This window comes from Danio rerio, chromosome 17 (genome assembly GCF_052040795.2).
Source record: "Danio rerio strain M-AB ecotype USA chromosome 17, GRCz13ab, whole genome shotgun sequence".
NCBI classification, from domain to species: Eukaryota; Metazoa; Chordata; class Actinopteri; order Cypriniformes; family Danionidae; genus Danio; species Danio rerio.
The window spans coordinates 1,337,325-1,362,500 of record NC_141037.1 but is presented as its reverse complement, the minus strand read 5'-3'; the positions used below and the strand labels follow the sequence as shown (position 1 = coordinate 1,362,500).

At 39.4% G+C, this 25,176-nt stretch overlaps 2 protein-coding genes across 6 annotated transcripts in view; one reads left to right on the top strand and one right to left on the bottom strand.

Moving 5' to 3' along the window:
• The window catches only part of arhgap11a (Rho GTPase activating protein 11A), a 1,047,489-nt gene that overhangs the window by 968,825 nt on the left and 53,488 nt on the right, over positions 1 to 25,176 (top strand). The window lies entirely within an intron of this gene.
• Positions 1 to 25,176, bottom strand: part of eif2ak4 (eukaryotic translation initiation factor 2 alpha kinase 4) — a 100,080-nt gene that overhangs the window by 65,413 nt on the left and 9,491 nt on the right. For all 5 annotated transcript variants that reach the window (XM_087289776.1, XM_087289777.1, XM_087289773.1 and 2 more), the window contains exons 6-12: positions 23,309 to 23,451; positions 20,110 to 20,210; positions 15,483 to 15,640; positions 9,239 to 9,482; positions 5,703 to 5,994; positions 3,154 to 3,269; positions 451 to 605 (exon numbers count right to left, since the gene is read on the bottom strand). Coding sequence is in view for 3 of the 5 variants with exons in the window: in XM_087289773.1 (XP_087145899.1) it covers positions 451 to 605; positions 3,154 to 3,269; positions 5,703 to 5,994; positions 9,239 to 9,482; positions 15,483 to 15,640; positions 20,110 to 20,210; positions 23,309 to 23,451 (1,209 nt within the window). In the remaining 2 variants the exon portion in view is untranslated. The remainder of the gene's footprint in view (positions 1 to 450; positions 606 to 3,153; positions 3,270 to 5,702; positions 5,995 to 9,238; positions 9,483 to 15,482; positions 15,641 to 20,109; positions 20,211 to 23,308; positions 23,452 to 25,176) is intronic.

The following is a 25,176-nucleotide window of genomic DNA, read 5'->3' as shown; positions in this document are numbered from 1 at the left end:
AACTCATTTCACATGGGATGATTTGAATCAACGCCAAATATCTCGCAGGCATCGGCGACTCATCTGCGATTCTCTCAGATCGCGTCTTTGATCGTTCACACTGTGTGATTGTCGCTCACGTGCACGAGCAGCGATTTGCCTGTGATTTCAGGCATTTGTCTGCAATTTCTCAAAACCTGTCGGCGAGTCAAAATCAGGGCTAAAATCACGCAGTCTGAACTCGGCATAAGGGGTATAAATACTAAAGGACTAATGGAACTGAACGCATACAGAAGTGTAACACAGATGAAACTAATAAAGAAACGACAGGCAGGAAAACAGAACTAAGGAATCACATCAACAAAACACTGAGCCTGAAAGACTGACTGACAATAAGGTTCCCTTTGCCTTTGACGTACACACACACACACACACACACACACACAGCTCAGAGTAGGACTGCGGACTGACCTTAATAACAGCCCCGAAGGCTCCTTTTCCCAGCAGCTGCAGCTCCGAGAACTCATTATAGTATCTGGAAAACTGTTTCTGCACCTCTGTACTGAAGGGGGCACTGAGGAGCAGGCTGCGCGGCACCACGGTGGAGGCGAAATCTACACCGGTGTCTGAAACACAGCAGAAGAAGATGTTCACTAATCGCTATATAGTGTACAACAGCTGAGTAGACTATAATGCAAATGAGGGAATCAAAATGAGTAATTAAACACTTGATTCGAAGGGGTGTTCATAAGACTGCCATGAAACCCTTATAATCACGATAAGACACATCATGAATGTGAATGAGATTATATGGATTCTTATAACAACTGTCATAAGCCGCATTTCCACTGTCGGGCCAGTGCGAGCCAGGGCTTTTATCGGGCCGGGTTGTGCTAATCGCCAGGCAGGTTGAGCAGTGAGGCCGAAATCGTCACGTTTCCACTGTCGGGCCCCCAGAACATCCCCCAAATCAAACGTCACACAACCCGCTCACTTCAGCGGGAATCAGGCAGATAAAGCACACCATCACGTCATCACCAAACTATTAAAATGAAGACAACCGACACAAACAGATAACGCATTACTGCACAGCAGCACATCATATGTCTATACGCACAGGCCTGTGTGTTCTCATTCATTATATGTTTACTCACCGACCGACTGTTGGCATCGTGCATCGAGAGGTCTCACCACCATTAATGGAGGGATGACCCAGCGCACCATCCTTAATATAAAACCACAGAAATTATCTGTTAATTTTGGTGAAATAGCCTAGTGGTTAGTGCGCCGACATATGGTGCAGTAGCAAGTCAGGGCGTCCCGTGTTCGAATCCCGGCTCGAGGACATTTCCCTACCCCCACTCTCTCTCTCTCTCTCTCTCTCCAACTTTGCTTCCTGTCTAAATACAATATGGTGTAAAGATTATTATGCATTATTGAAACATCAAGGAGGACGCAGCAAACGTCAATTAATAAATGAAAACTACTTTATTATTGTATGCAACAGTCTTACATTTAAAAAGGGAAAAATAGGGGCGATCATACGCAGAATATCCCCTAGCCTATACAGTGTTTTATGGAATATTTTGAACTAACCAGCTATATGGTTTTCTTTCCCTTATTTATTTATTTATTTGTTTATTATTTTGGTGCATGTACTCGTGCGCGATCAGAAAACTAGTGTAATGGCGGAGCACCATCTTTACCAGACTTGGGCGAAGTATGCCTCCCCTTTCACTCTGCCCCGAAGCCCCAACTGGCCCTTTTTGGCTGGCTGAAAAGGCCGGCCGCTGGCCCAGAGGAAGCCCCGCTTTGGCCCAATCAGGCGCTGGAAGTGACAGTGGAAACGTGACTGGCCCTGGCTCACCCTGGTAAGCTCGCTTTTTGCGCAATAGTGGAAACACGGCTATTAAGTGTCATTCAGTTAGGACATTTTAAATGCAAATATTCAATTCATTTCATCTTTATTTCTCCAGCGCTTCTTCAATGTAGATCGTGAACACAGAAGGTCTAGTAAACTGAAAATGTGTCAGTCCAGTTTTCAGAGCTGAAGTTCAGTTCAGTCCAAACACTGAAGAGCAAATCCATCCATGCACAAGTCCCAAAATATGGCATTGTTATGACAACTTGAAATAAACCTGACACTTGACATCACAACCTGTTTTTGTCTTTGTGACAAAACTTGTCATAAACATGATTGTTATAAGGCCATTTTAACTGCGTCATGAATGTTTTTTCTTAATTTGTTTTGTGGAACAAACTGTATTCGTCTTAAAAAAAAAGTGTCATTACGCTTTCAAATAGTTTTTATTTATTTTATTTTATTATATTTAATGACATTTAATGATAGTCGATGTGGTAATGAGGTCAATAAAATATTATTGACGCTGTAATAAAATTCATGACATGTAATATAATGGCTTTGTGACAAGTCATGTTTATGACAGATTTATGACAAGTTATGTTGTTGACAAGACCAAGACAAAAACAGGTTGTGATGTATTTGTTTATAGTCTGAATCATTAGCCCTCCTGAATTATGTTTTCCAGCACATCTCTAATCATAATAGTGTTAATAACTCATCTCTAATAACTGATATATTTTCTTTACTATAATGACAGTATTTAATATTAGACTAGATATTCTTCAAGACACTTTTATTAAGCTTAAAGTGACATGTAAAGGCTTCACTAGGGTAATTAGGGTAAAGTTAGGGTAATTAGGCAAGTCATTGTATAACAGTGGTTTGTTCTGGAGTCAATCCAACACTAATATTGCTGAAGGGGCAAATAATATTGACCTTAAAATGGTGTTTAAAACAATTAAAACTGCTTTTATTCTAGCCGAAATAAAGCAAATAAGACTTTCTCCAGAAGAACAAATATTAGAGGAAACACTGTGAACAATTCCTGAATCTGTTCAACATCATTTGGGAAATAATTGAAGTAAAAAACATTCACAGGAGGACAAATATATCTGACTTTATCTGTATGTCAAGTTGCCATCTTTGAATTTAAAACAGCATCTGAGCTAATGACACCTAATGCATGCATAAAACCTCGTTCACATTCATAATGTGTCATATCATGATTATAAAGGTTTCATTACAGTCTTATGAACACCCCTTCAAGTTAAGTGCTACTATTAAAGGTATGTATAATATGTCAGTCTGACCCTCTGGACTGGACTCCTGGCAGGGTGGCAGACTCTTGGGTGACGGAGGCCTGAGGAACGGATGATCCAGCAGCTGATGAGTGTGCCAGCGGTCAGCGTCATCCAGACACACACACCTGCAAAAAAACAACACACACAACAATCATGACATGTGTCAATTATGGAGTATGGTTCACGATCGACTGCTAGATCCACATCACTCTCCTGGTATGAAAATAACAAGACAATAATACAAGACTGCATCTTGAGCAGTGCTGGGCAAAAATGTAATGCATCCAAAATAAAAGTTAGTTTTGACGTGTGTGTGTGTGTGTTATATTTTTACTATCTATAAGCAATACACACATGCACATATGAGTTGGACAATGAAACTGAAAGGCCTGCTTTAAGAGCACAATAACTCATTGGTATGGTGTGCAGAGCCTTATGAGGTGCCGTATAGGATTTAAATCAAACTTTGCTTATCAACACAAACATAAAACACGTGTATATACACCTATAAATTACTCGCATATACACCTATACTACTGAATGTTCAAAACAACATGGATGAAACTTGTGTATATACATATAAACTTGACGCATGAATACACCCACATACACACGCGCATACATATAAACTCGATCCTCACATAAACACTCACATTAACAAACGCACATACATATAAACTTGCAGCATGCAAACACACCTATACACACTCGCATATACATATAAACTCGGTCTATGCATATACACCCTCAACAACACGCGCACATACACAAACTCACTGCATGCAAACACACCTATAACATCTCGCGCAAACATACAAAAAATAAATAAATAAAATTCACAAGCGTTTATCATGAATCTGGTTATTGCAAAGCTTATGAAATAGAAATAATGTGATTAATAGAGGGATTAAATATGTTCAATTATGAACATATGTTATATAAAATATTAGTCTATATAAATAGACTATTCAAAATAAGAAATATTTTTATTTAAAACCTTTTTATTTAATTAGGTAGTTACATACACAAATATAAATGGACAGATAGAACCCTTAAAGGACGTTCAAAAAGCAACCAGAACTATAAATATAAATGTATACTCAAACTAAACTCCTCTATTCTATTGCAAATGTTAATGTAGCCTATAGTCTTCTTGTTTTGTTTTTTACATTTTTATAATTATTATGCTTTTTATATGTTTTTACAATGTGGGTGTCAAAATTGCAAGATTTTGGTATCATTTTGATTGTTAATTATTCAGCATAGACAAAAAAAAAAAAAAAAACATATTTTTACAGCAGCTGGCATCCAGCATTTTGGTGCATTAGCCTGTTTATTGGTGACAGGAAAACCCACTTAAGTGCATTCCTGCCCCCTACTGGACATAAGTGTGTATCATAACCCTTGACGAATAGTGACACCAATAATAAAACAAACCTAAACTAATATTAGACAAACATATTTTATTCAAAATGATTACTTAAGCAACCTTATATTTATTAAACCAATATAACATTTCCAATAATTTAATTGCATAATAAACCTTTAATTTTGCAGGAGCATTCCTTTGCATGACCTTTTTATTGATTTATTTTTTAGAATTAGCATAATCTATTTTTATAATTCAACAGATGTAATTCCTCTATTAATCACATTATTTCTGTTTCTTAAGGTTTGCAATAACCTGATTCATGACAAATAATAATCTTAAATCACTTGCATATATGTATATACACAACTAACTGTATATATGTTTGTGAATTTTATTTTGTATGTTTGCACAAGTGTCATTTGGGTGTTTATGCACACATCAAGTTTATATTCTTATGTGAGAGTTTATGGTTATATATGCATAGATCAAGTTTATATGTATATGCGAGTGTGTATAGGTGTGTTTGCATGCAGCAAGTTTATATGTATGTGCGTGTGTTAATGTGAGTGTTTATGTGAGGATCGAGTTTATATGTATGTGCGTGTGTATGTGGGTGTACTCATGCGTCAAGTTTATATGTATATACACAAGTTTCATCCATGTTGTTTTGAACATCCAGTAGTATAGGTGTAAATGCGAGTAATTTATAGGTGTATATATCAACGTGTTTTATGTATGTGTTGATAAGCAAAGTTTGATTTAAATCCTATACGGCACCTCATAGAGCCTTCTTTTGCAGCCAGTACAGCATCAGCTGGTCTCGGGAATGAGTCCTGCACAGTGGCCTGAGGGATTTTGAGCCGTTCTTCTGTCAGAATAGTGTTCAGGTCACTACATGAAAACATTTCCCGACTCGCTCCTCCAAAACACCCCAAAGTGCTCGATAATGTTTAGTTCTGGGTACTGTGCAGGCCATGGGAGATGTTCAACTTCACTTTAATCTTCGTCAAACCAGTCGGATTGGTGCATTACCATCCTGACACACTCCACCACCTTTAAGATTCAATGATTGAAGCAAATGACTAATAAACAATGAATGAATGATGAATAATGAAGGAGAGCAATGCACATGTATTTCACTTTTTTAAATGTATGAATTATATTACGACTTCGGCTGACTCCTGACCTGTTAAGGAAGTCTCTAAGGTCTGCAGGCAGCGTGTCGGGAACCGTCAGCGGATACTCCTTGACCTCTCGGCCCACGGCGAGCGCCAGCAGCAGCAACCCGAAGCTCCACACGTCCCCTTTCTTACCCGCCCGCGCCGGCAGAGCGTCCTCGCTGAAGCGCACATGACTCTGCTCGAAGATGTCCTCCTTACACACGTCCGACAGACGCTTGCACAGGCTGTAGTCGGAGAGCCGCACGTCCCCGCGAGCGTCCAGCAGCACACAGGAGGCGCTCAGATGCTTGTGCACCACTGTTCAGGTGGGAAACATTGACACTATTATTTATGCATGCATGGATGTCATTTGCATAACAGTGGTCTCTAGAGAAGAGCTTTGCTTGTGCACCACTGTTTATGTGGAAAATACGGTTAAGGGTCTGTTTTATTTTTTTATTAATTTTGGGCATTTTTAATTGAATTGATCAGGGGTCTGTTCTTTGTACCGCGCTTAAATGATCTAAGGTGATTTGGCAGATCCTGGATCTGTTCATCTTGATAACTGATCTCTCGCTAATTTGGTTCTTCAAACAAGTTCGCGAATCAGATTAGAATGTCTGGATGAACTGATCTGAGATCAGGTTCAGCTATCCAGCAGGGCTAAAGATGGTGTCTCACTATAGTTGTTAAACGTGATATTTATTAAATCTAGTCTTTATTTAACGACTCTTCGGTCTTTTGAATTTATCAGGTATTGTGTCACAGCGTCAGTACACTACTTGTGTTGGTTGGTTCCTGTTGGTTGTGCACTGTTTTTATCAACCAAGTTTGTGGATGCCATTATAACGACACAGATCACTCTGCCTATTCACGCCAGAGTCCCGCAGTAAAAGTAATTTACACGTGTTGACTTGTGTGTAACTTATCTTTATTTATGTATGATTTGTTTATGGGTAAAACAAAGACCATGCGGGTCAGCTAGTTAAAACGCTTGGCTACAAATAATTAATTTTTATGAATCAATTAATTATTCATAAATAATTAATTTCACCACAATGCCATCATCCATAGCGATGTTTCACACTAAACATCTTACGATGCCAAATCGGTCGAGATCGCCCAACCCTAAGCCCCATATGATTGGTCAAATTTAGGTAAACAGGGTAAGTGAGCGCCGGGTTGTGAAGTGAGCACAGCTTTGTGGTATCATTGCAGAGAGCCTATAAGTCACTTTCCAAAACCTTTTCATTCACTGTTCCTCACTGGTGGAATGATCTTCCCATTACCACCCGGACTATGGAGGATTCCCTGGTATCCTTACACAGGTGAGTGGGCTTGACAAACCACATGCAGAAAACACTAGGGGTGTCACGATTTCGATTTTTAATCGAAATCGATCGAAATTTATGCTCAGTTTCGATTATCGAATCAAAAAATAGAATCGTTGATGCTGCCACGCCCCCATGTCACGTCAGCTTGGCTTGCCAAGCGGGAAAAAAAACAGGCTTGTTGAAGTGCTTGTTAAACTGCAGAAGCAGGAGACCCGTCGACAGAGCTTAAACCCTCTCCTCTTTCAATGAAGTCGCCGGTGTGGAAGCATTTTGGATTTCCAGTGAGTTATGTTGACAACGTTCGTGTTGTCGACAAAAAAAACCACAGTTTTGAAAGCTCTGCTATGTACGTATTACGTACGGTTCGTCCGATAGACAACACCGGCATCGCGATCCTCCGCCCGCCCCCGTTGCAAATCCGCTGGTGAAAAGTACACACTCAGACCCTGTTTACACTGTCTTTGTTTTTAAATGGCATTTTAGAACGACAACGATTTGACATCCACAGTGGCGTGTAGCATTTCTGAGCAGCCCTCCTTCCTCTCTACCTCTGAAAATGCACATCACGTGACCACACAGACGCAGACGCACACACAGCCATGCGCTCGAGACAGCAGGTCCAGGCAGTCAGAGGACTGCTTCAATCTTTCACTCACTTGTACTTAGTCATTTTAGCGAACACCTCAGATACTGTTGGCTGGTTCCTGTTGGTTGTGCGTCTTTTTTACCGACGCCATTATAACGACACAGATCACTGCCTATTCACGAGTCCCGCAGAAAAGTGATTGACAGGTGGTAATTATGTGTGTATCTTGCCTTTATTCATTTACTGTATGATTTGTTTATGGGTAAAACAAAGACCATCCAGGTCAGGTAGTTTAAACGGTAGGCTACAAATAATCAATTGGTCATTAATTAATTAATTATTCATAATCGAAAATCGAATCGAATCGTGACTTCAGAATCGAAAATGTAATCGAATTGAGGATTTGGAGGATCGTGACACCCTTAGTAAACACACTTCATTTCTCTGACACTTTAATCAACACTTGCACTTGTTTCGCACATTTGGACCAGACACTTGCTAACAATCGCTCCCCATCTCAAAAAACAACCATTTTGCCAGGTCAGTGGGCTGTTTTTGTAAAAACACATTTCCCACTCTATATAAAAACACTCCTCCTTACTCCAGCACTTAATTCTCTAAACACTAACAGCTCCTCTGTATAATCAACACTTGTTGTGTATTGCCTCATCTTGTTGAATCACTGAATGCCCCCTTACTTGTAAATTGCTTTGACAAAAGCGTTGCTAAATGTAAATGTGTAGAATACACATTATATATAATAATAATTGTTACGGAGATTATAGAGGTTGTAGTTCATGTAGTAGTAGATGTCATTGGTATAGTAGTAGCAGAAGTAGTAATGGTGTGGTCGTTACAGTAGTAGTAGTAGTAGTAGTCGTTGTTGGTGTAGTAATATCAGTAGTAGATGTTGTTGATGTAGATGTAGTAGAAGTGATTGTAGTAGTAGTAGTAGTAGTCGCAGTAGACATTGTTGTATTAGTTGTAGCAATAGTACTATCAGTAGTGGTAGTCGTTGTAGTAGTATCAGTATTAGTAGACACTTTAATAGTAGTAGTCGTGGTTGTGGCTGTAGTAGAAGCAGTAGTAGTTGTAATATAAGTAACTTTCTGTAGTAGTAGTTGGTGTAGCACTTGTGATTTATTATTATTGTTGTCAGTTATTACTGTTGTCCTTTCTCTCTTTTTACTCTCATATTTACTATCATACATTAATAAGCATTGTTGTTACTCCCTACCTCTGACTGGTTTCTTTCTATATGTTTTATCTATATCTGTGACACTTGCTTCATTTATTGACTGTTATTGTTCCTAATGTATGTACTCTGACCTGTCCACCAAGTTACCTTTACATGCATACACACACTCACACGCACACACTCACGCACATACCAGTACCTGACTATATTGTTGATGTTTTTGTTTTGTTTTTGTTTTGTTGCTTTGTATTTGTTATCTGTTGATGTTTTCTTGTATTTGCATGATTTTTGCATATTCTAATAAAAAAAAAAAGAATACATGTCATTTATCATGCACACCTGCAATACGTATATTGCATACACTATCATCACATCAACAAAAATGTTGCAATGCATCGTGCAGCCCTAATCAATAAATAAATAAATGAAGCGTATTCGTGTGACCTGAGTTAGTGTGCAGGTAATGTAGAGCGCTGAGCAGCTGTTGTGTGTGTCGCCGCAGCTCATCCACCGGCACCGCACACCCGCTGGACACCCGCTCAGCCAGACTGCAGCCGGACACGTGTTCAGCCAGCAGATGCACCGTCAGGCTGTCCTCGCTCTCACTGATGCTCATGGCCTGATAATGCACCAGATGAGGATGCTGGAGCTTCAGCAGAGAGTTCAGCTCGCTCTCCACTCCCTGAATCTGCAATTACAGCATGCATTTATTTACATTTACTGTCAGAATTAGAATGACGATCAGATTTTATGCAATACCTTTTTTTCAAATATTTTTTGGAAAAAAATAAATATTCACAGTATTTCCTCTAATGTTTGTTCTTCTGGAGAAAGTCTTGTTTGTTTTATTTGGATTAGAATAAAAGCAGTTTTTATTTGATTTAAGCCATTTTAAGGTCAATATTATTCGCCCCCTTGAGCAATATTAGTGTTGGATTGTCTCCAGAACAAACCACTGTTATACAATGACTTGCCTAATTACCCTAACTTTACCCTAATTACCCTAGTTAAGCCTTTACATGTCACTTTAAGCCGAATACTAGTGTCTTGAAGAATATCTAGTCTAATATTATTCGGTGTGTTTCGTGCCAGCATGTATTGGTTATTTATGTTTGTTTTATTATGTGTCTCATTGTGTTTTTCTTTTTATCACTCCATTTCACTTCTTTGTTTTTGCTTACTGCTGTTCCTGATTGGCTGGTTCACATCCACTTGATGCAACCAATCCTGACACTGCTTTATGCTGATTGGTTCCTCTGTGACAACTCTGTTCCAGTTTCAGCCAATTAGATTACTCCAGCTCACTATATATTTTTTGTCTGCCAGCAGTTTGTTAGTCTTTGTTGGCTCACCTTTTTACTGGTTTCTGTGCTTTTTGCTCGCTTGATTGAACCTGTGTTTGTATCACCATTTTGTTCAGTTTTGTTGTGATATATTGTCTGTCTTATCCTTTATTTACACTGTGTTGTTATTTTGGTTTAGTCACTGTCTGGGGTCTGTTCTTTGTACCGCGCTTAAATGATCTTAGATGATTTGGCAGATCTTGGATCTGTTAATCTTGATAACTGATCTCTCGCTAATTTGGTTCTTCAAACAAGTTGGCGAATCAGATTAGAATGTCTGGATGAACTGATCTGAGATCGCTGCATGTGTTGTGAAGGACAGATCTATCCATCCTCGAAATCATGATCAGCAATGCAGCGATTGGCTGTCGGCACAGCAGCGTGATGACATCATCTGATTAATATTCAATTATCCATGTGAGCAAAATTACATCAAATTAGCAGTAAACGGCTTGTTTAATATGACACGCAATAACCTTCCACATTTGTTGTGAGCTGCAGGCTTTACACTTTCATGTGTCGAGAGTATTCATCATGTATTTCAGTGCATATCAGTGTATTTAGTTCTACATTTAGAGAAGATTTTCTTTATTATAGTAGCTGTTTTTTAATCGGTGTATGGAATAACTGGTTGTTTTCAAAAGCATTTTGATATTGGTAAAGGCGTCTGCAACTTTTGTGAAGCATCAAATCACTGACATATTAACTGTCAAAACATGTTCATGACTGCATAAATGTATTATTGCTCACATATTCTGCATTTCTATTATACACAATTTGTACTAAAGCGATCTAAAAAGTTCATATCAATAAGTTTTCTCTTTGCACCACCAGGTGGCAGTCTTTGTACTTTCATTTCGAGGGTGCAGATTGCATGTTTTATTAATATGTATAATTTTATTTAATTTATTAATGACTATAACTTTATATATATATATATAACCTTATATATATATAAGTCGCTTTGGATAAAAGCGTCTGCTAAATGACTAAATGTAAATGTAAATGTAAATATATATAGTTAAAAATATGTACCATTTTCCCAAGTGTATATAACTACTACTGTAAGAAAATATCAGAATTCGGTACTTTCTCTATTATCTTTGCTTGAACTGAGCCGATCTAATCCTGTTTATATGAATTGAACCTGCTCCCGATCAGGTTTGACCCAGCAGAACTGTTGCTATGACAACAACTCTCAGATCAGCTTTGAAGAACGAAACGATCCTGAATCGTGTCAAATCGTCAATATCCAAATCCAGCTAACTGAGTAATCCACGTACGAAGAACGGACCCCTGATCTTACCCGTGTAATCATTCATTCCCTTTCCTCATGTTTCCCTACAGAGGTTTGGTAGAAAGACTGGTAGATAAGTAGGTCACGTGACGTACATTTCAACACATAGGAGTTCAACTGTCTAGGGCAGGGGTGTCAAACTCAATTCCTGGAGGGCCGAAGCCCTGCACAGTTTAGTTCCAACCCAGCTCCAACACACTTACCTGTAGGTTTCCAACAAGCCTGAAGGACTCAATTAGTTTGATCAGGTGTGTTTAATTAGGGTTGGAACTAAACTGTGCAGAGCTGCAGCCCTTTGGTAACCGAGTTTGACACCTGTGGTCTAGAGATACACTAGGGAAGGGGGTGAGCGCCAACCCGTGTATTTTTGGTTAAGTATATAGTTAGTGTAGATTAGGTAAGACGTCTTGGAGATTTATTTCCACATTATTGTTTATTAGACTAGATTAGCGGGGATTTGATACTAGTAAGACTGTTTGGTTTTGATTGTTTTTTTGCTTTAGCGCCACCCATAGCCAGTCTTTCTCATTTATGTTTTGTTTTGGTTGTGAATTGTAAATATTGTAAATAGCTCACTCACTGTTTCACTTATCACCACTTGTAATAAATCACTTTATTTGCACAGCAATTCTTGTATGTGGTCATTACTTTGAGTACAATTTTCTTTGAGTGTTTGTTTGAACAAAATCCTTGATCAAGTGTGCAACCCCACTTCCCTAGACTGCCCAGGGGTTGTAACACAGTGTCATCATGGCAAGGCAAGCAAATTTCCCAGAGTGATGTTCAATAGACCTTTTACGCACTTCCACATTTTTCGAACGGAAATACGTCAATGTAGTGCATTAGAACTTCCTGTTATCATGGCGGCAGATACGAAAAATGGCAGAGTCGAAGAATCACAGTTTCTGTTGTGTTCCAGGCTGTTCATCTTCTAACCAAAAACAGCCCTACCTTTTATTTCATTCTTTTCCTGTGGATCCAAACCTGAAACCCAAATGGATACAGGCGATCTGAAGAGAGGAAGGGCATAGTTTTAAATGTAAAACAGATAGCACCTATGTCTGCAGCCGGCACTTCGCTCCGGATGATTACAGCGGTGGCTGCGTCGTTCGCCGCAGGAAGAGTGGTGTTGTCCCGAGCTTATTTTTCTTTGGAACAACTTTACAGCTCCTTTGAGAAGGGAGTCAGTATATGACAGAACCTATAAACGTCAGTCTAAACGGCTATGCTGTGAAGATAGCGACACGGTGGCTAAGGCAGCAAGGATGGATCACGACTACGTGACACACCCACCTGCATTGAGGTAAAGTTGGTATTATATTAACACATTCGTTTATTTAGAAGTCTCTATATTATTTAACATGTTACTTTGAATATTCGATCGAAATAACCATGCAAACATGACTACAACATTAACAGTGTTTATTTGACTGTGAACAATGCTGTACTTTGATAATCATTGGCTGCTAATATGATTTCACTATTTAGAGTTTGCAAATAATACTTTAAATAAATTATATTGTTAAAGGGAAAGTCTGAATGTGCAAATAAGAACCAGCTTTACCTCTATCCCACCTGCAGGTAAGATTGTTCTGTGTATTTAGTTAACGCTAGTCACCTGTGTGTACCGTTATGCATATCTACCTGAACAAATTAAAATTCAAATTAAATTGGTAATAATATAAGCTGTTCACGAAACTCAACTAATAAAATAATTTTTTTTTTTTAATAATGAAACAATTTATTGCTGTGACATTAGGGGTGTAACGATACACAAAAGGCACGGTTCGGTTCGGTTCGGTTCACAGTTTTGGAGCCACGGTGTGGTTCGGTACGGTTCGGTTTCTGTTTGCTGTGGGGTTAGGGTTGATGTCATGCTAACAGCAATGCTAAGGAACAATTCACTTAATAACAAGAACATCTTACCTTTTTCTTTATTAACTTTGTCATCGCATGTTTAGTACAGTCAGGATTCCCGAGTAAACAACTAGAATTAAATAAATACCTCCAATATAGACTAGTCAGAAAAAAACTATTCTCTTTAGTGCAGCCATCTTAACTAAGTAAACTAAAATTAAATAAATAACTGCAGTGTAGACTAGTGAAAGATCTTCAAAAACACCATAATATCCACATTCTCCGATGAGATGGGATTATATGGTTTCATTTAGATAGATAAGTTTCCGTTTAAATTAATGAAAAATATACATATACTGTGTTTGTAAAGTGTTTTTTCATGACATATTCACCAGTAAAATACATTGCGGTTGTGTCTGAAACTAATGTTAGGGTTGTAGCCGGCTGTATGTTTGCCTCCCGATCTCTCTCTCTCTCCCGCTCCCTCTATGCTGGACATTTCTGTAGGTCCGCCTTTTTGACAGCTGATTGGTCAGGAGACCGATCTATCATCATTTGGCGACGCAGCGCGGGAATGTAAAAAGCAATTCAGGAAGAGCGGGAGAGAGAGCGCTTTTTCCTTTGATCTCGTTTTTCGTGTATTTTTCTGACATGATTTTGATTTTCGTTGTTTTTGCTTAACTTTCGTTTGGGTAAAATTATTTTGCATTACTTTTGCCCACTTTAAGACATTTTGTGAGGTTTGTACATTTTTATTTTTAATTGATTTGTATATTATTTTTTAGCTCCGACAATAGCTGCATCTCCTCAAGTTCAGTCTCAGTGTAAGGTGGATAGGGAAAATGTCATACGATTTCCATTTTGCAAACACGTAGAAAATGTATTGTTAAAGACATCAGGTAAGAGGTGAAGGTCATCTTTGTTTATTTTATTCAGTATATGGAAGAATGCGGCGCACGGCGCTGAAGACCTTTTTTTTCTTTTCATCAGTTTTAGCGAGGTAAGAGGGGTTATTCATGAGTTAGAAGTGTTTTATTATATTTATTTCTTTTGTTTGTCTTCACTATCACCCCCTTGCTCGAGTTTAACTAATTTTTGTTTGATACTTTTGTTTGAATTTGTTACTTTATTATATTATTTTTATTAGTGTAAATATTTCTCTTTTTTGTGTATTTGGGCATTATTCTGGTTTTACTTTTGTACATTAAATCACTTTTGTTGGCAGTTCTGTTGCTTACACCCTCACATTGTGAAATTACCACACTTTTTAAATGTTTTTCCTTACAAGTAAGTTTCGTGAAACAGTTGAGACAGACAGGCGTGCGCTTTGTCTACGACACGAATTCTATTCCTGTACTCAACTGGAAAACCAAAATGTTTCCACACAGATGACTTAAATGTGTCTGGGGGATCTGCAATCTCAGAACTATGTGAAGCAGCCATCCTGCGTCCAGTAGTAACGAGTGTGATGCTTACTCAAGTCACATGACTTAACATGCACTAAAATACTAACTTTAGAATATAATATTTAGAACAAATCCTCATCATTACTAAAACAATTTAATCAAATATGATATTAAAGATGTGTTTAAATTGGTTCAATTAGTTAGAGACAAGTGACGTCAACCTCAACAATGGGCAGCAGGGGGCGTGAGAGTACCGCGGTACGCCACGAGAGTTTCGTGATACGTATCGTGGTTGGTGTATTGCGATATTTCGGTTCGGTTTTAATATCGTTACACCCCTATGTGACATGTAGTAAATACACTAAGTTTTATCATACTAGCATGTGTGGAAGTATTTAAAACAAGTGTGTTACAACTGGCCCTGTGTTAGGTTCTGCCCCGCTCTCCCCTATTTTAATTGCATGTATTAAATTACTTATTTAATTAACTTCGGAAGACAACTCAGGCTCGCCGAAAACACTCTAGCTGCCTTTTCTCCGCCAAAAAACTCATACCGGAACTGGGTTTACACGTTGTTGACGTACTTCCGGTTTTTGCGTAAAAGGTCTATAGAGGAAGGAAAATTTCACAGTATTCTTTGTATGATTATAAAAAATACAATTAATTCATGTCTACCATTAGAGGCTGGATATATTCACACAACTGTGTTTAAAGCCCGTATAAAAGTGATTCTTTGCTCAATAGTTCCCCTTGAAGGCTGCTGTGATGGAAGGTTGTCTCTCTACCTGTTTTTTGCATTTCTCGATCTTCTCCTTCTCCTGGCTGGTGAAGAACTTCCCGATGGTTTTGTTCCATCTCAGGATCCACTCGTAGACCACTGCGAAATCTCCAGATATGGAGTTAAAGGCGTAGTAAACACTGCGGCCCAGTCGCTCGCTCTCACCTGCCGGAGGAACAACACATTTAGGTGTCATTTATAGGACGCTGTCTTCCTGTGTTATAGAATAAAAACACCCCTCGTCAACTTAGAAAAACACTCCATATCTAAACCACTAATGAGCTGATTATTAATAGTTAGTAAACTAGAAGTTGGGTTTAGGTTTTTGGGTAAGATTAGAGATCATACTTTATAACTACTGATCAACAGTTCATATCTTAATAATGGGCAAGTAGTAAACCAGTCGTTAATAGCATGAATTGTGACCTAAACTAAAGTGTTACCGATATTTGTACTGTTTTAGTCAATAAAAATAACCTAACCAGCTGCAAATGAGCCATTGGACAGAACCCTATACAGTATGTAAAGCATCTGCTGCTCTAATCCATAGACTGTAAAATATATGGACGTAGTATCCGTGACGTCACCCATAGGTTTCTGAAGAGCGCAAAAGAAGCCACAAGTAGGCGCGGCCAACCATAGCCATTTTGTTCGCGCGTCATCACACCCACGGCGGGATACCAAACAAGGGCAAAGAGGCGGAGAGTGGGCGGAGCTACAGACACCTGCTGGCATTTAGCTTGGACCTGGTTCAGACACACTTTACTTTGGGAGAAACGCTTAATACTTCATCACCTGCGACTCGTTTGTGTTCTGACCACTTGTGCTTGGCTGTACACTATATCAATAAAGTGTTTAGACTTTTAAAAACACTGCTGTAATACACTGAGCCACTAAACATTGTTCTTATGACGTTTTTTAACTGGAGGAAAACGCAAATTACTTCCAAACACTTCAGATATAGTCTGTGTTAGTAAATGTAAGACTATTGATGAACTCCAGCATAACACTGTATGACAACGCTTCAGATGACTGATCTAGAGCCTACAGCTGATCAATCTGACAGATTCTGCAGTGCATTACAGCTCTAAATATAAATATAAACCATAAATGATCTTAAATAAAACAAATACATGTATAGAGATGGTAAAAAAGTATATAAGTTTACTCAAATGGGAAACGGACGCCACGTGAATGGTTTGTGAGCACAATTAAGTGCACTCAGCATGCCATGCCATCTAATAATTGTAGGAAACAAGTCCAAAAGGCAGTCGACTGTGTAAAGCCACATAAAACAACACAGAAATAGGATAAATATGCCGAGTTCAGTGACTAATCTGCAGGATTCAGCTGAGGTGACGTGACGGCGACCAACGAGACCTAGCTGTCAATCAAGTGGCCACGCCCTTAATTATGCAAACTTAATATCACTTAATATAAAGGAAACGGATGAGTTATAAAAAAATTCACCCCCCTCACAGTTGTCATGAAGGGTAATATTAGCTGTATTAACCCAAATCTGTTATGTAGCAGGCTGTAAACACCTTTATTTCTGCTGTAGAGTTGGCCATTCTAACAGTGGGCTCAATTGAAATTTGCTCTGTTTTAGAGCCAGAAGCGGCCAGGACTAGCGGAATTTCAGATGAATTGCAGTTTTAGTTACTTCCGTATTGGCTTCCTGAGAGAGAGCGGGAGGTTGCTGCTTGCTCTAAACTGAAGCAATGTTATACTTTATATCTGCGTCAGACTGTGCACCTCCTCTCTGATGAGACGGCCTACAGAGAGGAGGTGCACACTCTGACACAGTGGTGTGAGGAAAACCAAGATCACTCAACATCAGCAAAACCAAGGAGCTGGTGGTGGATTTCAGGAGAGAGAAGAGAGAGCACACCCCCATCACCATCAACGGGACGCCAGTGGAGAGAGTCAGCACTTTCAAGTTTCTTGGAGTCCACATCGCTGAGGATTTGACATGGACTGCCCACACAGACGCAGTGCTGAGGACGGCACAACAACGCCTCTTCTTCCTCAGGCGTCTCAAGGAGGTTTGGAATGAGCCCCCACATCCTCCGCTCGTTCTACTCCTGCACTGTGGAGAGCATCCTGCCTGGCTGCATCACCACCTGGTATGGAAACAGCACCAGCAGCAATCGCAAAGGCCTACATAGGATTGTGCTGGACGCGTAGTAGGAGGTGAGCTTTCCTCCCTCTAGGACATCTACACCAGGTGGTGCATGAGGAAAGCCAAGAGAATTATCAGCGACTGCAGCCACCCAAGACATAGACTTTTCTCTCTGCTACCCTCAGGCAGACGGTTCCGCAGCATCCGATCATGCACCAGCCGACTGAAGGAAAGCTTCTTCCCTCAGACTATCAGGCTGATGAACACTTAACACACCCTAACACACACACACACTCTTCCATAACCCTCACTGCTTGGAGATGACCACAATAATTTATGCCATTGGGTCCCACTTTATATTAAGTGTCCTTAACTACTATGTACTTACATCAAAAAAATAATACAATGTACTTAATGTGTTTATAATGTATTTGAGAACACTTGTGGTGCTTTTGAGTTGGGATAGAGGTTGGGTTATGGACAGGTTTGGTGGTATGGGTAGGTTTAAGGGTGGGTTAAGGTGTAAGGGATGGTCAACAGAGTATTTAGAAATTAATTACAAAAGTTAATAACAGATGTACTTACATACATTCATTTAATCAAGCATAAGTACTCAGTAAATACATGTATTTACACAATAAGTACATTGTAACAAACTTTTAATTCCTGTGTAAGTACATATTAGTTAAGGCCACTTAATATAAAGTGCGACCTGCCATTGCAATATACATTTACAAATTCACAAAGTACCATTACAGTCATTTTACAATGACATAATCAGTGGCATAAAGTGATCACAAAATGACAGTAATATTGCTCACCACAACCTCACCACTGTCAAAGTTTAGAATTGGACATTTACCTAACAGGATATCTAATACTACATATAATAGGACATTTACATTTTTAACATCAAATTATACAATCTAAATAACCTTAAGAATAATAAGTATTTTCAAGTGTTTATGCATTATATAATCCTTGTAACGTAAAAGTTAGAGTCAGTAGGCAAGATACATGAAAATAAAACATCTTTATTTATTTTCCAAATCAACCAGATTCAATCTATATTACACGCTTCGGTCCCACTTCATAATAAGTGTCCTTAACTACTATGTACTTGCATCAAAAAAGATAAATACAATGTACTTACTGTGTTTATAATGTATTTGAGAACATTTGTGGTGCTTTTGAGTTGGGATAGAGGTTTAAGAGCTAGGTTTAAGGGTGGGTTAAGGTGTAAGGGATGGTCAACAATGTATTTACAAATGTAATTACAAAAGTTAATTACAGATGTATTTACATACATGTATTTAATCAAGCATAAGTACACAGTAAATACATGTATTTACACAATAAGTACATTGCAACAAACTCTAAATTTCTATGTAAGTACATATTAGTTAAGGCCATTTAATATAAAGTGGGACCTACGCTTCTATATAGTAGTCAAAAACTGTGCTTCCTACCAACGCTCTCCTCAATGTAGTGAAGCCACAGTTATCTAGTACCTTACTGACACCAAGTGGATAAATGCCACTGTACAACGTACGGCTCCAACAACCCTTATCCAGTTAATGGCATAAAATGACCTCAAAATGACAATAATGGTGCTTCTCGCAACAATTTCTGTGACTTAATATCACAACAAAAATGCACCTGACAGTGCGCAACGCAGCAGGCGGTTAAAACATGAGGCACGCAGGGCGCATAAGGGGTTGTGGCGGTTAGTAAACAATTTAAAAAGGCACCTCTCAATGCAAGAAGTGTGTTCAGTGTGATCGGCCCCCTACAAACAAAACCTAAACTCAACTTCTACCTCACTAACAGCTAGTTTATTAAGCTAGTAGTGTTAGTTAATATAAGTAATGTGTATTTATATGGTTGCTTTATTGTGTATGGCCATACACCCAAAGAGCTTCACAATCATGAGGGGGGGGGGTCTCTCCACACCACCACCAGTGTGCAGCTCCACTTGGATGATGCAACGGCAGCCACAGGACAACGGTGCCAGTGCTTCACCACACACCAGCTATTGGGGGAGTGGAGAGACAGTGATAGAGCCAATTCGGTGGATGGGGATGATTGTAAGGCCGATTGAAGGAATTTTTCCCAGGACACCGGGGTTACACCCCTGCTCCTTACCAGAAGTGCCATGGGATTATTAATGAGCACAGAGAGTCAGGAGTTTAACATCTCATCTGAAAGACGGCGCCCACTGACAGTAAAGAGTCCCCTTCACTATTACTGGGGCATTAGGACTCACACAGACCACAGGTTGAGCGCCCCCTGCTGGCCCCACTTACACCACTGGCAGCAACCTAGTTTTCCCATGTGGTCTCCCATCCAGACACTGACCAGGCTCAGCCCTGCTTAGCTTCAGTGAGTAGTCTTAGGCTGCAGGGTGATCCGGCTGTGGCTGATGTTTTAATGACATTGTTAATTGTGACTGAAACTAAAGTGTTACCATTAACTCTCTGTTTAAATCACAAACCCACATCAGCAGCCTCACCGATGCACTTTCCTCGCTGCACGACCACCTCTCCCAGAGAACTGTTGCTGAAGTGAAGGACTTCCTGTTGACGGGCGTTATCCTCATTATACGTGTCCCGTCTACAAGAACAAAACAAAACACAATAATATGCTTGATGATTGCTGTAATCAGAGCACTACTGCGAAAATAATCATTCAAGACAAAGGATTAGAATGTGAATCAGAATGAGCTTTACTGCCAGGTATGCTCACAGAGACGAGCAGTTTGTTTTGGTGAGGGAAGCTTCCACAGTGGTTTAAAGTCCTACATAGGCTACATTTCTCCAAAAGAAAATTACATAGGATTTCCCCCAATATATCTAGGATAAATAATAGGTTTTAGCTCACAGTTTTGTATTCTGCCATAAAATACAGGGATTCTGGAATGAGTTTTTAACTTCTTGAGGCCCAAGCTGTTTTTTACATGCATTTGTTTTTCTTTGCTATTTGGGCTTATTGGAACCTGATTAGAATAAAAATCTAAGGATCATCTTTTAATATGATGTACTTTTAGAGAAAAATGATGTCCATATATGTGGACTTGTGGTCTCAATTTACATAAACACTTTTTCCCAAAAAAAATTGTTTGCATATTTAAAGGGTCACGAAACACCAGAACACATGTGTTGAGCTGTTGACAGTGGTATATGTGTCCCACACTGCTAAAAACACTATTAGGACACCTATATTTCACTAAAAAGTGTAAATTGGTTGTTTTTGCGTTATTTCAAGCAAATTCGCTCTTCCGGTTTGAAACGAATTTTTGAAGCTGCGTCACGGCCATGAGATAATAGCGTGTATTCCAGCGTGCAGACTGGACGTCTGTGCCTGAGTGAGTCTTATTACGTCTTACAGTGTGCTGCATTAATGCATGAGTAAAGCTTGGTTCAAACCAATCAGCGCGCTCTATTGTGCAACTTCATTAATATTCATTACTGTCACAGTGTAGACGGCAGAGACGCCACGTTGTGTTGGCAAAACAAGCGTGAAGTGTTGCTTTTATAGTTTGCTGCAGTTAAGTTTTGTTTTCATTTTCTCTCTGTGAGAGCTCAGCTGGATCACGTGTGGATTAACAGTGTACGCGACGCTCGACAACAATAACTTACGTGTCTAAGGAGGATTATTGTTTACCTGAGAGCTGTTCTCATCTGCAAACGCTGAGATCCGGATTCGCTTGTAGTCTCCTCTTAATAAAGACGCGGCTCTAGTTGCTGGTGATTGTCCTGTCTCTACAGATTTGGTAAGTGAGCGACCAGTGCTCTTTGTTTATTCAGTTTGTTCGTATCGAACTAAGTTAACTATTGCACCGAGTGTAAACATGTTAGCACCACAACCAAACTTTACCCTTGTGTAGGGTTTTCACCACATTTTGTGACCGGAATAACACACGCGGCTTTCTGACACTACCTGCCGTGTGCATCTAAGTTTCCAGGAAATGCGGAGGGTTTTTTTCTCTCATTTGCCGTGCGGTATCAAACATTGCAAGAAAAATACACGCTTAGAGCAGTTCCTCCAATCAAATATCTCGTTTGTCGCGAGGGGCATGAATGAATTCCCTGAATGAAAGACAGTTAAAGTCCACCATTTAATAATTTGGCAAATAATTCGACTACAGATGCCCATGTAAACACAGTCGCGTTCCCAAATAGACACTCCCACACCGTGCTTCTTTTCTTCCTCCGACACTCCCCCCTAAACAGAGCTGGACACGCCCACTTTTCTGGCTTTTTCCAAAGTAGAGGTGTGAAAACACCCTGCTGAAACGAGGGGGTTTCATGGCCCTTTAACGTAGAATAGTTTTTTTTACTTGCTTTGACTCTTCACAGATGAGTGACACTGATAAGCGGCAGGCGGCAGCGGCGATCACAGCTGATGCATGATAGACACGGAGGAGAAAACTCTGCAGACACGCGCTCGTTTCTGTATCTAAAAGTAATGCTGTAAAACAGCCGAAGAAAAGCAAAGCCATGGCCGCAGGTCAAATGGGCCACTGTGTGTGTGTGAGAAAGAGAGAGAGAGACAGAGACGAGCGAGAGAGAGAGAGAGAGAAATGGAGTACTCTCGATCTCAGTGAAATAGGGGCTTTTGTTGTATGTCAGTGAAAGACTGATCCAGCAAACACACACAGTGAAATTGTGCACAGTTTATGAGTTTTAAGTAGTTAAATAGCGTTGTAAATACTCGTGATCGCCTCCCTCGCGACAGAGCGCATATGAGGTAAATGACGTCAGTAATAATAACCGGTTATCATTATTACTGAACCGATACCGAATTGTCCGCGTCTGCATCGCAGTGCACCGAAGAAACGATTAATTTTGACACCCCTAGTGCTTATTATGCAAAAAAGTGCCTAGTGCATTTTGGCTTATGTGCAAACAACAGTATAATGGCTGGAGCAGGTTGAGTGCAAATGTACGCATTAATAGTGCAAACTGGGATGGAGAATATAATGTGCTACTGAGCAGAAAATGAAACTGTTCATGTTTACTGGCTATCCTTTTAAAAGTCTGATAGCTGATGAGAAAAAAGAGTGGGGGCCCTTTTTTCTGTCACTTCATTGGGAATTCTTTTCCCCAAACAAATGTATTGCAACTAAAAAGTTGTATTGATTTTCACTGTATTGTATACCTACAGGTTGGGGTTAGGATGTTTGTTTTTATTTTGCTTTGTAAGCTTATGCATATCAGTAAATTAATCCTGGAATTTGTGATTATTGTAAGTCTATTCAATGACCAAATGAAACTTATTTGACAAATAAAGAAGTTTCCACAGTGCAGCAGGTTGTCCACAACACTGCTATCTAATAACTTGACTAATTGACCTAGTGAAGCCTTTAAACATCACTTTAAGCTGTATAGAAGTGTCTTGAAGAATATCTAGTCTAATATTATGTACTGTCATCATGACAAAGAGAAAATAAATCAATTATTAGAGACGAGATAATAAAACTATTATGATTAGAAATGTGTTGAAGAAAATCTTCTGTTAAACAGCACATGGGAAAATATTTGAAAAAAAAAAAAGAGTATCAATTTCACAAGATTGCCAATAATATTGGTAATAATTCACTGTAATAGTGTTCACCTTTTATAAAGCTGATTTCAATGTTAAATATTTTGAGAAAGTAAAGATCAGTGTTATATATTTATATATCAGATGTAAACGCAGGTGAATCAGACCTGTGTCTGCTGCTGGATGTGGTTCTGCGTCTGTTCACCAGAGTTTTCTTCACTTCAGACGAATCCACTGGAGACCCTGAGGAGACTGACGTCTGTCTTTCTGGAGGAGGAGGAGGAACCGAGACCGAGCTCTCCTGACGCTCCTGAACACAACACAACACACACACATCAGCCTCTAGTTCGTATTTACCACGTCTCCCTTCTCATTCCGTCGAAACCCAAAATATTGCCAAACTGCAGAGGTTGTCTTCTTTTTCGAGATCAGGGGCCTCATGTATCAACGCTGCGTACGCACAAAAACTTTGCGTACGCCAGGTTTCACGCTCAGAATCGCTCACGTTTGGATTTACTAATGATGAACTGAACGTGGGAATGTGCGCAGCTTCACGGCAGCTTTATGGGTGGCGTACGCACATTTTTTGTGCGTGTCTGTTTTATTTCCATTGGCGACTCCTAGAGGCAGTTGTGTTAAATTCCTCTCTACAAAGTGTCTTCTCAGCTGTATGAGACGGGTTCATCCGCATGTCTAGCATATAAGGTTCCATACCATACAGTTGACCATCCAAACATTAAAGCGCAATTTGCAGCGGTTGCCGGTAGGGGTGTAACGATACACTCAGCTCACGATACGATGTGTATCACGATATAGTGTTCACGATTCGATATGTATCACGATATTTGGAATAAAAATTGAAAATTAAACTAAATGCAAATTTTATTTAAAAAATTTTAATTATCAAGTAAACTATTTTTTATTTATTTATTTTATTTCAACTTGTTAAACCTTCTGAAAGAAAATAAATTAAACAGAACTGTCTCTGGAAAATAAAACAATTTAAAAACTTCTTATAAAATATTATTAAAATGATTCAATTCAATTGAATTTAACAGTAAGAGCTTAAGGCTTTGCTTGGTCACTTGCGTTTTTTGTGTGTGCTAAAAAAATCCACATTTCCAGGTAATCAGCAGTTCTATTAGATAATCCTGAACTGATGTGTGTCTGTCTGAGAGGTTTTTATGGATGGCTGTCTTCATGTTGGGCATGATGAGTGACAGGGTGGCCGTCTTTTCATTACACAGGACAGTCGTGGCTCTTTTCAGCAGTTTAGGCAGGTTTACTATTTCTTCGGCGTCGCTGATGTCGGCGCTATCAAGTGTATCATGTTGATGTGCATTTTTGTGTACCTCTGTACTCAAAAGAGTTCATGCTCGTCGTAATCATAACTCTAAAATGCGATATGATTGTTTAAATAATGTGCACGCTTTCGGTTTCATTTCCACTGCTGTTCATAATTCCCACGCGGCTCCTGAACGGATCACTCTGTTCCACAAACTGAATGTTGAATGTTAGTCACAGTGTTGAATGCTGAATGTTAGTCACAACCTGCAGGTTCTGTTCACTGAAGCAGACGCGCGCGTCTATCATAGTCCGCCCTCTGTAGTAACAGCTCACGGTCAGCTCACGTCATGTGTGATTTTGCGGCCGCCAATACATCATTATATGAAGACAGAATGATATTTTAGGGTGAATTGTACCTTATAAATACAGTATGTGACTCTTTCAACACCATTAGGAGATATCCATGTCGCTGTGCAAAGTATGTAAATCACTGTGAAGACTTTAAAACTTCGGCTATGATTGACCCAGTATGCGTGTCAAAAAGCGGACGAGTCTAAAGCAATGACTGTACAACCGAAATGTTGCCAGACGTCTGATTTTGAGAGGATGGGCCATCCTCTATTTCAGCTCCTCTCATCTTGGTCTGCTAACATTACTGCTGCTGCAATCTGAACTCACGTGCGACAGCAGGTGGAACGTAGCTCACGTGCAAACAGCTCAACTAATAAGAGAAAACGGATGTCATATC